The sequence below is a fragment of the Besnoitia besnoiti genome, chromosome I (assembly GCF_002563875.1).
Source record: "Besnoitia besnoiti strain Bb-Ger1 chromosome I, whole genome shotgun sequence".
Lineage (NCBI taxonomy): Eukaryota > Apicomplexa > Conoidasida > Eucoccidiorida > Sarcocystidae > Besnoitia > Besnoitia besnoiti.
Genome location: NC_042356.1, coordinates 4,037,430 through 4,049,686, shown reverse-complemented (window position 1 = coordinate 4,049,686; position 12,257 = coordinate 4,037,430). Strand labels below are relative to the sequence as shown.

General features: G+C 60.6%; 1 protein-coding gene across 1 annotated transcript; it reads right to left on the bottom strand.

Moving 5' to 3' along the window:
* Positions 1–2,140: 2,140 nt before the first annotated feature.
* On the bottom strand, positions 2,141–11,661 carry BESB_005890 (uncharacterized protein; the record flags this gene model as incomplete). The annotated part of the gene is made up of 4 exons (XM_029359344.1): positions 2,141–2,191; positions 2,713–4,256; positions 4,661–5,597; positions 6,457–11,661. The coding sequence occupies 4 exons, from the start codon at positions 11,659–11,661 to the stop codon at positions 2,141–2,143; spliced, it is 7,737 nt and encodes a 2,578-aa protein (XP_029222257.1).
* Between the last annotated feature and the right edge of the window lie 596 nt (positions 11,662–12,257).

The window sequence follows — 12,257 nt, the reverse complement described above, 5'->3', positions numbered from 1 at the left end:
CTTTCGCTGGAACAGCGGCCTGACGCTCTTGGCGTGGAGTATTGGCCAGGCCCTTTCGACACGCGCAGCCGGTGCAGAGACGGTCTCATTCACCGCCCACCTTTTCGGCCGGCAGACTGGACCGACAGCTGGCGAAACCCCAACTTACGAGGATTTCAGTCAATGCATCGTCACACGTCGGGTGGAGCGATGTACAAGCTCTGCCCCTCTGAGCTCCGATTCAAAGATTACATTCTTTCGCTGTTGAGGTTGGATCCTGGCCGTGCGCGCGCGACCGTTCTACAACGAGTGAAGGAAGAAGTGAGCGCCGGTAGACACGGTTGTCTCTTCCCTCGATTTACGATTCCCGAGGAGCTAGTAGGTGACGAGGTGGTGTCACTCTTCACTTTAGCAGGTCGAGTGGCTCAGAGGCGATCCGAGAAGCGTGTTTTGTGGGGAGGGCATGAAGTCCCTCCGTCGGTCGTCGAATCTCTAATAACTCGAGCGGCAGGCTCAGCTCCCTTCTGGAAGCCGAACCGAAACACCAGACGTAGTTTGTCCAATCCGCTTTGAAACGGCATGTTTGTACGAGCCGCCTCTTCAACTAGTGCACTATGCTGGAGTGGGAGCCACCGCCCACATTACTGTTGATGTGAGGCTCCAAAAGATTTGCTGCACAGAGATACAGGTAGCTGCACTTCCCTGCGCCGGTTTGCCTTCCGGGGGTTCCGAAACAGCAGCTGGATCTGAGAGGGGAGGGAGCTATGAACAACGTTTTCCATCGTCCTCACTTTTTGTAATTGACGCCTGATACGCAACTCGATCGCTGAGCCAGGTGGTTTCAGGTGCACACTGTCGCGACCAGAAAGGGGTCAGTCAATACCATGGCCCTTCACCTGTTACCGTACCAAAGAAATGCATGTATACGGTGTTTATGGCGTGTCTCACGCCGCCTCATGCGTCAGCCGCTCGAGGTAGTGTGTGTGCATGCGCCCGCGTATGGGAAATTGGATGCACAAGCGACACGGTTGTAGGTCATGTATGTCAATTGCAAACAGACTTTTCCAAGCGCGGTCTGGGCTGGCATACTGCAACGTCTTTGTCGAATGCTGCGCGCGCCTGGCCATATTGTGCATCTAGCTGCATCACTCCAGACAACACCCAAAAACGGTGAAAACTGGAGCTTTTGCTGACACTCTCACGCAGCAGATTTAGCGTTGCCCATGTCTTTGAGAGCCCCAGGCTCGTTCGAGTCATTGGCGCGAGCGCCATGTTGCTGCTGGACAACAGAGTCATTTCTGAGGTGCGATTCTGTGCTGTGACGGGCGGACTTTGGCACGACAGAAGAACTACCAGCCGACTGCTGCGTAAGTGGCGGGCTGTCGCGCACTGTGGGGAACGGTACGGAGCTACCAGAAGTATCAACAACCAAACCTGGCGTCGCATCTCACTGTGCGACCCTCGAGGAACTGCAACTCGACTGTGCAGTCTCAGTAGAGTCGCACACGCTGACACAGAACGGCGCCGCCCCGCGTGGCGGGGACAGGAACGAGCTTGTGAATGTGGGACCAACCAAAGCCCAGAGTGGCGGCACCTAGAGAACAAGAGGTTTCGGAACGATGTCTCATCGCAGGCATGTACCGCACTCGGCACTCTGTCTCACACACGGGCTTTACCAAGAGGGGGCGAACGTGCAGCGTCATAGTTCGGGGCGTGACAGGGCTAAGCTCAGAAATAACGAGATGAATAATCGCGATCGTTTCTGTGTGGCGGCATATCGCTCGATGCTGAACGGAGAAAACGAGGGTCGCCATTCTTCACCTCGCCTCCAGGAGCAGCGTAAATGGATAAAGAAACGCGAACGGGGGACGCGAAGCCACACAGCAATGCACGAATACGGGTGCAACGAAAACCCATTCCACTGAGCGCGTGCCCTTCTCTGCCGTCCTCTATCGTTCGCCTTCGGTGACACTCGCTGTCGAGAGGCCGCCCCCCTTGCGCACTGGGGAGCCGAACACACATACATACGCCTCATGGCCTTCTCCGCTCAGGTGTCAACCTGGAGGAAGTGTGAAGCCGTACACATAAACGTGACTTTTTTTCGCTTTTACTCTGGTGTCGATAAGTTGTGTGGCGCCAACCAATCTCTTTCATGTAGGCCTCATTGTCTCCACGTAACGACAGAGAGCCCGTCGCGTACGGGAAGAACAGTCTGAAACAAAACAAAAATCGAAACAGCGAGGCTCATGACAGAAGGCCAAAAACGGCGCATGCTGTGAGCATGCACAAGCAGCAAAAGACAGCTGCGCGATATATATATATATATATATATATATATATATATATATGTGAATACCTATGCAGCTGAATACAGACTCACAGGTACGTGGCGGCATGAGCTTGTCAGGGAAGCGAACGAGCGGGTGTATGCAGACAAGTATATAGCCACGTACACAGCGCGAAGGAGGCGTTTTCAGCAGACTCTTCCGCCAAAATACTGCTGACGCCACATACTAGTCCGACAAATATAAGCAGCTGGCGCCACAGCGGCCGTCATCGAAGCCAATTTGAAGGTAGGCTGATGCACAATGGTAGTCTCTTACCTGAAAACAGATAGAGCCCGTCCGATGAAACATGAAGAATGGAATCAAACTTGATCAACCCACGTCGGACCCTACGGCCACCCTAAAAACAGGGAATGTGAAAAGCGCGTCGCCTCGTTGCCGAGCTCACCTGGGTGACGCGGCTGTCGTTATGCAACATGTACCGCACACGTTCCATTTCTTTTTCGATTTGCTCAAGGCGGCTCCCCCGCTTTAGTTCCTTTCGCATCCGCCGTTCGTCCACTGGCGCCTCGCCCTGCACTTTCTCTGCGTCTACGTACGCGTCTCGTTCTTCGTTCGATGCCTCAGTCATCCCCGCTGCCGTCCTCAGCTGCGCGCCATCTCTGCTGCGCAGCTTCCAGTCTCTCCTGTCGAAATCCACTTTCGTTTCCTTCTCTGCGCTGTCTTTCGCCTGCCCCGCCACAAGCCGACAAGCAGCGGCCTGTGTGGGCTGCGCGGCTGGAGTCAGCTCCACCTGTGTCGCTTTCCCGTTCCGTCTGAGCTCGGTCTCGCGACCTGCGTCTCCTTCTCCACGCTCTGTTGCTTGCGCGGGTTCAACCGTCTCGGGGGTCTCTCCGTCTCCCCGGGATCTGAGGCGCCCCGAGGGCGTCGTGGCTTCGCTGCGTCTGCACGTGCGCCTTGGGAAGAGACTCAGACTCTTGCGGCGTGCTCTGAAGAGGCTGTTGTCGATGAGAAGGAGCCCGCTTGGCGCCAGGAGGGGCTGTGTTGGGTGGAGAATGTGCGAGAGAAAGTCAGCGTATTTCCGCTTGCTGGCATCCAGAAAAATCAGATCGAAACCGCCGCTGGGGACGGGGAGCCCGTCGAGGTTCTTCCGGTCGATCACGCAAGCCCTGCCCCCCTTCTCTCCGCCTCCACTGCTGGCGACATCTCCCATGTGTGCAGGTCGCGACCAGTTTTCCGTGAGCTCTTCTTCTCTGTTCCTTGCGTGTCGCCTTCTCTCCTTGTCCCCTTCGTCTCTTTCATGCCCCCGCACGCCCGCGCCGGCCGCTCCGGCGGCTGTACTTCGGCTGCCAGCGTCTCGGCCGTCTTCCCCATTTCCATCCACAGCTTTGTCCTCTTCTCTTGCCTCGTTCTGGTTTCCTTCCTCTCGTTTTTCTCCGCTTGTCCCGTCGTCATCTCCTGTTCGTGCGTCTTTCTCTCTCCCGCATCCTTCGCTTCGTTGGCGGCCGTGGACCGTGGAGGCCTCTGCAGCTATGTGCGTCATCGCAGCCGCGAGTGCAGGCGACTCTCGCCGGCCTCCTTCTGGAATCCTCGGCTCTATTCGGCGCCGTAGCAGCGGTAGAATCGCGCTGGCGTCTCCTTCTATGAGCCGAATGTAAGCCGCGTACGGCGACAAGGCGAAGTGCGCGCAGGCCACCTGCGCGGCGCGCGGGTCCCGCTCTAGTGTGACAAGAAGCGGCGACGCCGCTGACGTGTGCGTCTGGCTCATCCCTGTTTCGTCCGGCTGCGAACTATGCTGTCCCGCGGCATGGCCCAGATTTGTTTGCTCGGCGTGCCCTCCGACTGAAGATCTCCTTCCTTCGGCTGAAGGCTGCACTCGCCTTCTGTCACTGTCTCTTCCACGTTCTCGTTGGTCACCGTCAGCCGCGTGGTCCCGTGCGCCTCTCAGAGGCAGGCCACGAGGGAGGGGCAGACCTTCGGCGAGGCTGAGCGCTGCCAACGAGAAGCACAGGCACACACCGGCGGCCGTTGTGACAGCGCTGCACTCACATTCGATTCCAGAGAGGAGAGATGCAAAAACGCGACAGATGCGGCGGTAGAGAGGCGTACGCAGGCGCGAGCTGACTGGCAATAGCGGAGGTGTAGGTCTGCGAAGATGCCATCTGATGGAAACGGAACGCTCAAGGCAGCGGTGCGCGCAGGCCAGTAGGCAAAGCGCCACACGAAACGAAGCGGATGCCTTGCTCAACCTAGAGTCGCCCAGGCTGTCACAAAGCGCAAGCACATACCTCTCGCAGATGCCTCTCTCTCCTGCCCAAGCGTGTATACATATGGAGTGCGTAGGAGAGTATATCAGTGCGCATCTGGGCGTGTACAGATACGACGTGGTGCCTCACTTGAGAGTCCAGTGAATGTCCCGATTTCGAGGATGGTGCGAGGCCTCTGCAGCCGAGACAACATGGCGAGGAGCCGCTGCTGCAGTCCGTCGCTCCACCAAGGCCCTGAGTCCCTCGCGCCCACGGGCGTCGCTTCCCTTCTCAGAGGATTCTGGCCCACTGCCTCGCCATCCTGAGGCGCTGCGTGCCTCTTCGCCGCTGCGCTGCGTCGCGTCTCCTTCTGCTGCAACTCGGCGTCTACTGTGCAGACGTTCGAGGGCCTGGCCTGAGGCCCTGCGCTCCCAGACACTTCACACTGCCCTCCTGGAGCGTGTCGCGTCGGCGGCTCGGATTTGTCCTCTTCGTGCTTCACGCAGGCGAGTTGCAAACCTTGCGGGCCTGCTTCCGGAGCAGCTTCGTTTCGTTCTCTGCATTCCCTCACATCGAGAATTTGTGAACCTGCCGTGTCCTTCTCACACGCCCGCTGCGATTCGTCGTCCGCTCCCTGAGTCCCTCGTCCCTGTCCGCGAGAGCGGCTTCCTTCCCGGTCGCGGCCTGGATGCGTTTCCGCTCTCGTGCAAGTTTCGTCGCCGCCGTCGTTGCCCCACACAAGTCGTTCCGTCGCCGCGAGAAGCGCCTCCAGGAGAGGGCCCTGCGTAGGCGATTCGTCGCTAGCTGCTGTGGCCTCAGCATGCAGCTGCGCAAAGACATCACCCTCTCCTCTGCCGTCTTCGGCGTCCTTCTCTTCGTCCCCCAGAGCGTGAAAAAACTCCCGAGACTCTTCGTCTTTCTCTCCTTGCTGACCGGCTCTCCCGCCTGTCTCCAGCTCCCCCCTCGCCCCAGCGCCGTCGCCGGCCCCTGGCACCGGCTCCGCAGCAGAGACAGCGGCCGAGAAGCGGGCATCCCCGAGCCTCCCGATCCCTGGGATCGACGACGAAAGAGTCGGCCGCGGTCCTGTCTGAAGCGACAAACGAAAGCGACAAACAGCCCGCCGCGCTCGGTCCAACATGCGACGCGTTAAGGATCGAAACACGCGGCGACGACAAGTCTCTGGAGTCGGGGAACGAGTGCCTAAATCACCCTTCCGCGTTCTCCCTCGCTACAAATGGCGTCTACGCCGTCTCACGCATGCTTCCGGCCGGCACACGCATGCGTATCTACCACATGCAAAGAGGCAGGAAAAAGGAGGAAACGAGTCGACAGGAAACTGCGCGGGCTGGGGGCGACCGAAGGCAGTGTGTGGGCCTAGCTGCGAGTACACAGAATCGTGAGCCGCGAAACCAACGTCTGAGGTTTTGCGCAAGCCTCGTGAGGCTCCAGAAGCCCGCACTGAGATCTGGGCGCCTGATGGACACCCCCGGGAGGGTCGGGGAAAGGCCAGCGAAGAGTCGATGCTGCCAGGCTCGCATCGGTTTCAGGCACATCGACGGAATACGAGTTAGCGGCCGCGTAAAGCACAAACGCGCGGCGTGCTGGGGACAGACGAGAGACGCAGAGGGGGCGAGTGTGTAGGCCGCATAGCGGAACTCCGCGCAGCCGGCAAAGCGGACCACGTGCTTGTGGCGCAGCAGCAGTGCAACGAACCAGCAAGAGACGCAGTTTTCTGCGCTGCCTCCGTCCAAAACAGAAGAACAAGTCTCGTTGGCAACGGCGGAAGAACGCAGAGGACAGACAGAGCCGACCAGACGTACTGTTCAGGATGGGGCTGTGTGACCCGCGCTGCGCGTCCGCGGAAACAGCTCGTTGACTGTCTGCCTCACGAGCGAGAAGAAGGAACGCGCGCGAGACTTAGAAAGAGATGTCGCTCTCGTGCTCACCATCTCCCCATCCGCCCTGCGCGACCCGTCCTCCACTGCCGCTCCTGCGTCTTCTCCGTTCACTTTGCCTCTCTCGTCGTCTACGGCGCTTGGCGGCTCGCGCTCTCTCTGGTTAAATCTGACACTTCTCGACTCTCTTTCGACCTCCAGTCCTGCAACGACGGCCTGCCCCTTCTTCACAAGTTCTCGCCCCCCCGCGCTCTGCTGCTTCGCCGTCAGTTCCTCACTCCTCTCTTGCTCCCTCCGCTCCCTTTCGCCTTCTTCGAGAAGCACCGCGAGGCGGAGCTGAGTCGGGAAGAACTTCGCGCGTGCTCGCGCCTGTTTTTCTTGCACGCGCCTTCTTCTCTCGCGTGCCTTCTCGCGTTTTTCACTCTCGCCCGCGAAAAACATCTCCATCTCCGCCTCCTGCGGCTCGGACTCCGCTTCCAAAAAACCGTCAGGCGATGCCGCCTGAGGCGCGCGCTCCTTGTCGCCTCGCTGCTCGCGGCTTTTTTCTACTCCCAGGTGTGGGATACGGCTCGCTGTGTGCGCGGTGTCTGTCGCTACCCGCTCGCATGAGGCCGGCGCTCCCTCGTCGTCTGACTTGTTCATCCTCTCGCCGGCGTGAGTCATCTCTGCGTTGTCTGCTTCGACAGCGATTCGTGTGTCGAGCGTTCCTGACTTTGCAATCCGCAAAAGCGCCGCCTTCCTGCAGGACTCCTTGCAGCAGCCGCAGAGGCTCCGTGCGCAGGCGTCGCACTGGAGCACGCGTGCGTGACAAGATGGATTTCCGCAGTTCGCGTAGGCCGCCGAAAGCTCCGCTCCGCACGACGAACAGGGCGAAAACAAATGCGAAGTCACGCGGCGCGTCATGCGGTCATCGAACACATACAAGCTCCCCAAAAAGAAGCTGCGTCGATCCAGAAAGGACGCCCGCGCAGCCGCACGCGACGCAGGCGAAGCAGAATCAGACGAAGCAGAATCAGACGAAGCAGAAGCAGACGAAGCAGAAGAAGAGGGGATGGGAGGGGGAGAATAGGACGAGAAAGAATGAGAAGAGGTGAGTGAAGCAGGCGAGGCGGACGATGACGGAGAGGAAGCAGGAGCCGAGACAGACGAGGATGACGACAACGGCGAAGAAGACGGAGGAGCGCAAGAGGAGGGTGGCGGCGACCCACGGTTCGTGTTTTCTCTCTCTTCTTTTTCTTGGAGGTTGAACAGGTAGTCCGCGTAGCGCAGAACTCCGCCCTTGAGGCGGAAGACCCGAGGAATGCCGAGGCTCTGCTTCACATACGCGCCCGCCTTCACGCAGCGAATGCCGCCGGTGCAATACATCATGACTTCCACTTCTTTGGCTGCTTCTTCTTCTCGTGCGTCGCTTGTCTGTGTGTCTCTGCCTTCTCGGTCGGCACCCGGAGCTCCTGCAGAGGCAGACGCCGGCGAAGGCGAAGCCCATCGCGACGAGGGCGAGGCAGAGGGGGACATTATTTCTTGTGTCGACTGAGGGAGGAAGTTTAACTCGGAGAGGATTGTCTTGATCGCGCCTTTATCTCCGAAGCTTTCAGAAAAGACCTCCGTGTCGAGAGGCACAGCGCCTTTGAAAAAGCCAACGTCCGACTCGTATTTGTTTCGGCAGTCCAGCAGGATGATCTTCTTGCGTTTCTTCTTGCTACCCGCGTCTGCTGACTGCATGGCCACCTGAGCGTTTGCTGCAGCCGCGGAGGCCCTCTGCTCTGCGCCGCCTTCTCCCTCTCCGCTTTCTTCTCTCGGCTTCCCTCCGGCCGCACTGCCTTGCAGGTCTTTCCCCGCTTCGGCCGCCGCTTCGCGCTGGAGCGCGAGCAGCTCACTCAGCTTCTGCTCCCACTCGTGCGGCTCGAGCTCCACGCCACAGTCGTGCCAGTCGAGGCCGCGCAGACTCTCACCGTCCTCCTCCCGGCAGCCCGCAGCGTGCGAACCCGCCGACGCCTCCGATGAAGAAGGCAGCGGCCGCGCCAGCGCAGCGGCGGGCTGCTCGCAGGCAGCTGAGACGCGACTGGGTTCGGGCACGAGCCCGGCGCCCACGGGGAGGGGAGAGCTAGGCACGGAAGCCCCGTCAGCGAGCACCTGATGACGCACGCGGATGCACAGATCGTGGAAGGGCGGGGTGCCCGTGCGGACTGCGCCGCTCTCCGGACTTCCGCAGCCCCGCCGCGCTTCGGTTTCAGCGCCTCCGGCCTCCCCGCCTTCCGCCGCGTGTGCGCCCTCGCTTTCGCCGCGCGCCGCCCGCGGCATCCCCGCCTTGAGCACGCCTGCTCCCTCACTCGCGCCGCGCGTCTCCTCCGTGCCGGCGAGGTCTTCTGCCAGGCGCTCGCGCCTTCCTTCTCGGCGTGCAGTCTCGTCTGTGCCTGTCTCCGCGTCGCAGAAGTACTCGGCCTGCGTCATTGACCAGGGGTCGAAGTTCACCGCGACGCCGTGGCGCAGCTCCGGCACAAGGCGCAGCGAAGCGAAGAAGTGAGCGAGGCTCGCCACGGGGACAGCCACCTGGCCGTTGACGCCCTCCACAGCGACGTACGTGCGTCCGAGAATGCCCAGCGGCGTCCACAGGAGGCGGAGAATCTGCGCGAGGCGCTCCGGGGAACGTAGCGCGACGAACTTGTAGAACGACAGCAAGCGGAAGGGCGACTCGCCGGTCGACGAGGCCGCTGGCGACGTTGTCGCCGCCGGCGAGGAAGCAGCAACCGCGGGAAGAAAGGACTCCGAGACAGGTGGATAGAGCGAGGCAGGCAGGCAAGACGCGGAATCAAACGACTCCGCGGCGCTAGGCCGCGGCGGGGGAAGCAGGAAGGGAGCCACTGGCGGTGGAGGCCAGTGCGGTGCAGGCGGCGGCATGAGGTAGAAAGTTAAAACTTTGTTCTGCGACGAGTCCGATGGCGGACGAGGCTTCAACTTCAACAGACGCACAGGATACGTCGAAGGCGGGGTCGGATCTTTCTCTTCATTGGAAGGTTCCCATTCTTTGGCGTTTCTCTTGTTTGTAACGTCGTCCTTTTTTCCTTTCGCCTCGTCGTCACGTTCCCCTGCGCTCGCCCCGGGGCTTTCGAAGCTCGTTCGTTCTTCGCTCGGCTTGAGCAGGGTGCCGCACGTGTGTGCAGAGACAGACGCTGCGTCTTCGCCTTCGCCGTGAGTGCAGAGAGGCTCCTTCATGTACGCATGCAGAGCAGGGCCGAAGGCCTCCGCAAGGAACGCCTGCAGGGCTTCATCCGTGTCGAGGACATGCGCCTCTTCACTTCGTCCTTCCCTGTCATATCCTTTCTTGTGGCCTTCTCTCTGTGCCCCTGCCTCTGCAGCCCCCTCGCGGCTGCTTTCCTCCTCTCCAGTCCCCTCTCTTCGCACTTTCTTCGCGCCGCCTTCGTCTTCGCTTTCTTCGCTCTCCCCCGCGTCTTCGCCCTCCGCTCGCGCCTCGCCGTCTGTCGTGCGCCGCTCGCTGCCTGGGGCATCTGGTCGCAGCTGTCGTTCAGTCCATCTGTAGCTCAGGCGCAGAGGGATTCCGTAGAAGTCTGCCCAGGAGTGAACGCGTCGCATCGCTGCAAGAGTTTCTGAGAGCGTGAGAGGCGCGCTCGACATCCCGCAAGAATCTGCCTCGGGCGTCTCGCGACCTCGAGGGCCCCCGCCCGCTGTCTGAGCCCGCACCGCGACGTCCATCGCAGCGTGTCTCTCCCCCCTCTGCGCGCGTTCGCCTCTCTCCGCTTCACCCTCTCCCGGCAGCGATTTCCCTGCGCCCGTCTCCGCAGGCCCCGTCCGCGCGCGGCGGGCGTGGTGTGCGAGTGTGGCGAGCAGCCGCTCCACGGGCAGGAAGACACGCCGCCGGCTAGCGCTAGCTGCGAGATGCAGACATCTGGCTAGCTCAGGTTCTGCATAGACGCGCACAGGAATGAGGCCGCGCAGAGACGCGCCCGCCGCGTCGCGCATCGCACAGCCGTGCCCTTTGAGGCTCTCTCGCTCGCGCGCCTCCGCAGGCCCGCAGGAGGAAGCGAGAGCGGAAGAGGCAGACGCCGTGGGCGACGTGGAAGACGGCGACGCGCTGGAGATGAAAATCGACGAGAGAGACGAATCACAAGAGAGGGAGGCTTTGCGAGAAAGAGAGGGCGAAGGAGTCTGAGGCTTCGACGCCGCGGACTCTGAAGCCGAAGGCCGGAGAAGGGAAACGTCGCCGACGACGGTCGGAGGCCGAGTGTGGCGAACGACTGTGCACCGAGGACACTCAAAAGCCGCTTCAGAAGCAGGCGAAGAAGCAGACCATAATCGCGACGACGAGAAAGGCAAGCTGGCGCCGCGGAATGCGTGAACAGGAGAGACAGGTGGCGAGCGCGCCGGGCTCGGCGAGGAGAGATGCGCCGTCGCGGGCGAAGACGCGAGAGACGGCAGAGAAACTCCGGCTGAAGGGGGAAGCGGCGCCAGCGGAATGCGCCGCGAGAGATGCGGAGGTGTCGTCGGGTTTAGAAAAGACAGAGGCGAAGAAAACGAGTTCGCAACCGAACGCCCCGAGCTCCAGCGCGCGCGGAGGGGTGGACGCAGAGACCCGGCGGTCTCCTGCTGGCGGAGCAACTCACCACGCGGAGGCGGGAGGCGGCACGCGCGCGGCTGAGGCGCGCCCTCGAGATGAAGTTGCGTCGAGGCGGAGACAAAAGACGAAAACGATAAGAAGAAAGGCAGACGTGACGAGCCGCACGACAGGGGCAGACCGGCGAAAGCAGGAAGCAGAAACTGAGCACCAAGAGGAAAGAGAGTAGGGGCAGAAAGAACGACAAAGGAAGAGGGAAGCGTGCACGGGGAGCCGAGAGAGTGTAGACCGGCAAAGGCGAGGCCAAGAGCGACACTGACTAGGCAAGCGAGACTCGGATGCCATCGTCGCGGGGTTGCGCGCGCCGGCACACACTTTGAAGGGCTCCAGTCACCTGAGCAAGAGGAGACGAATGGCGGGCTCGCACCCGCAGAGGACGAAACATACAACAAAGACGAGAAAGGAGACCCTGCGGAGACGGCAGGTGAAACGGGGCTAGAGGAAGCAGGCAGAGCGGAAACTGGCGCGGCAGCATCCGCAACGGCCCCTGTCACGCCCCTCCGCTCCCATGGACAGTGCCCAGATGGCAGACAAGAGGAAGCAGAAGCTGAAGAAGAAACCGAAGAAGGAGAGGAGAGAGAGAGAGGCAGCGAGAGACGCGGGATCGTCGCCTGGGCTACCTCCATTTTCCAAGAAGGAAGCGAGGCGGGGAAACTTCCGTTCCTTCGCCTGTCTGTTCTGTTGATCCCATGCTCTCGCGTCTTTCTTTCTCTGTCTCTCGTGCAGCAGCTCTGCTCGTTCCCGTCGATTCCGCGTTTTGCCGCGTGTGACAAAAACTGAAATCCGAGAGGGTTCGTCGCACGCTCCAAACGACAGCGAAGACCCCCCAGACACCTTCTCCCTCCAGTCGCGACCTGGATGCAGCCGCGATAAATTTTAAAAAATTAAAAGGTGTTTTTCGTGCGTGTGGACACCGCCGTGTAATGTCACACACACACACACACACACACACACACACGGGTTACTAGCGTGTACGCGCAGACGCATACATAAACATATATGGCAATGGAATCCCTTGAGGCGGGAAGCACCTGAAAATACAAAACAACAACCTGCCAGCAGTCGATCACTCTGGTCGTGAGCTCTCGTTGCACGCCGTCTCTCGTTCAGATGAAAATAAAAACCTGTGTAAGAGGGACAAGACCGCTCAGCGTGCCTACGAGACACCGAACTCCCAGCGTAGACGCGCGACCGGAGGAAAGAGGAGGAGAAGAGGAAAAAA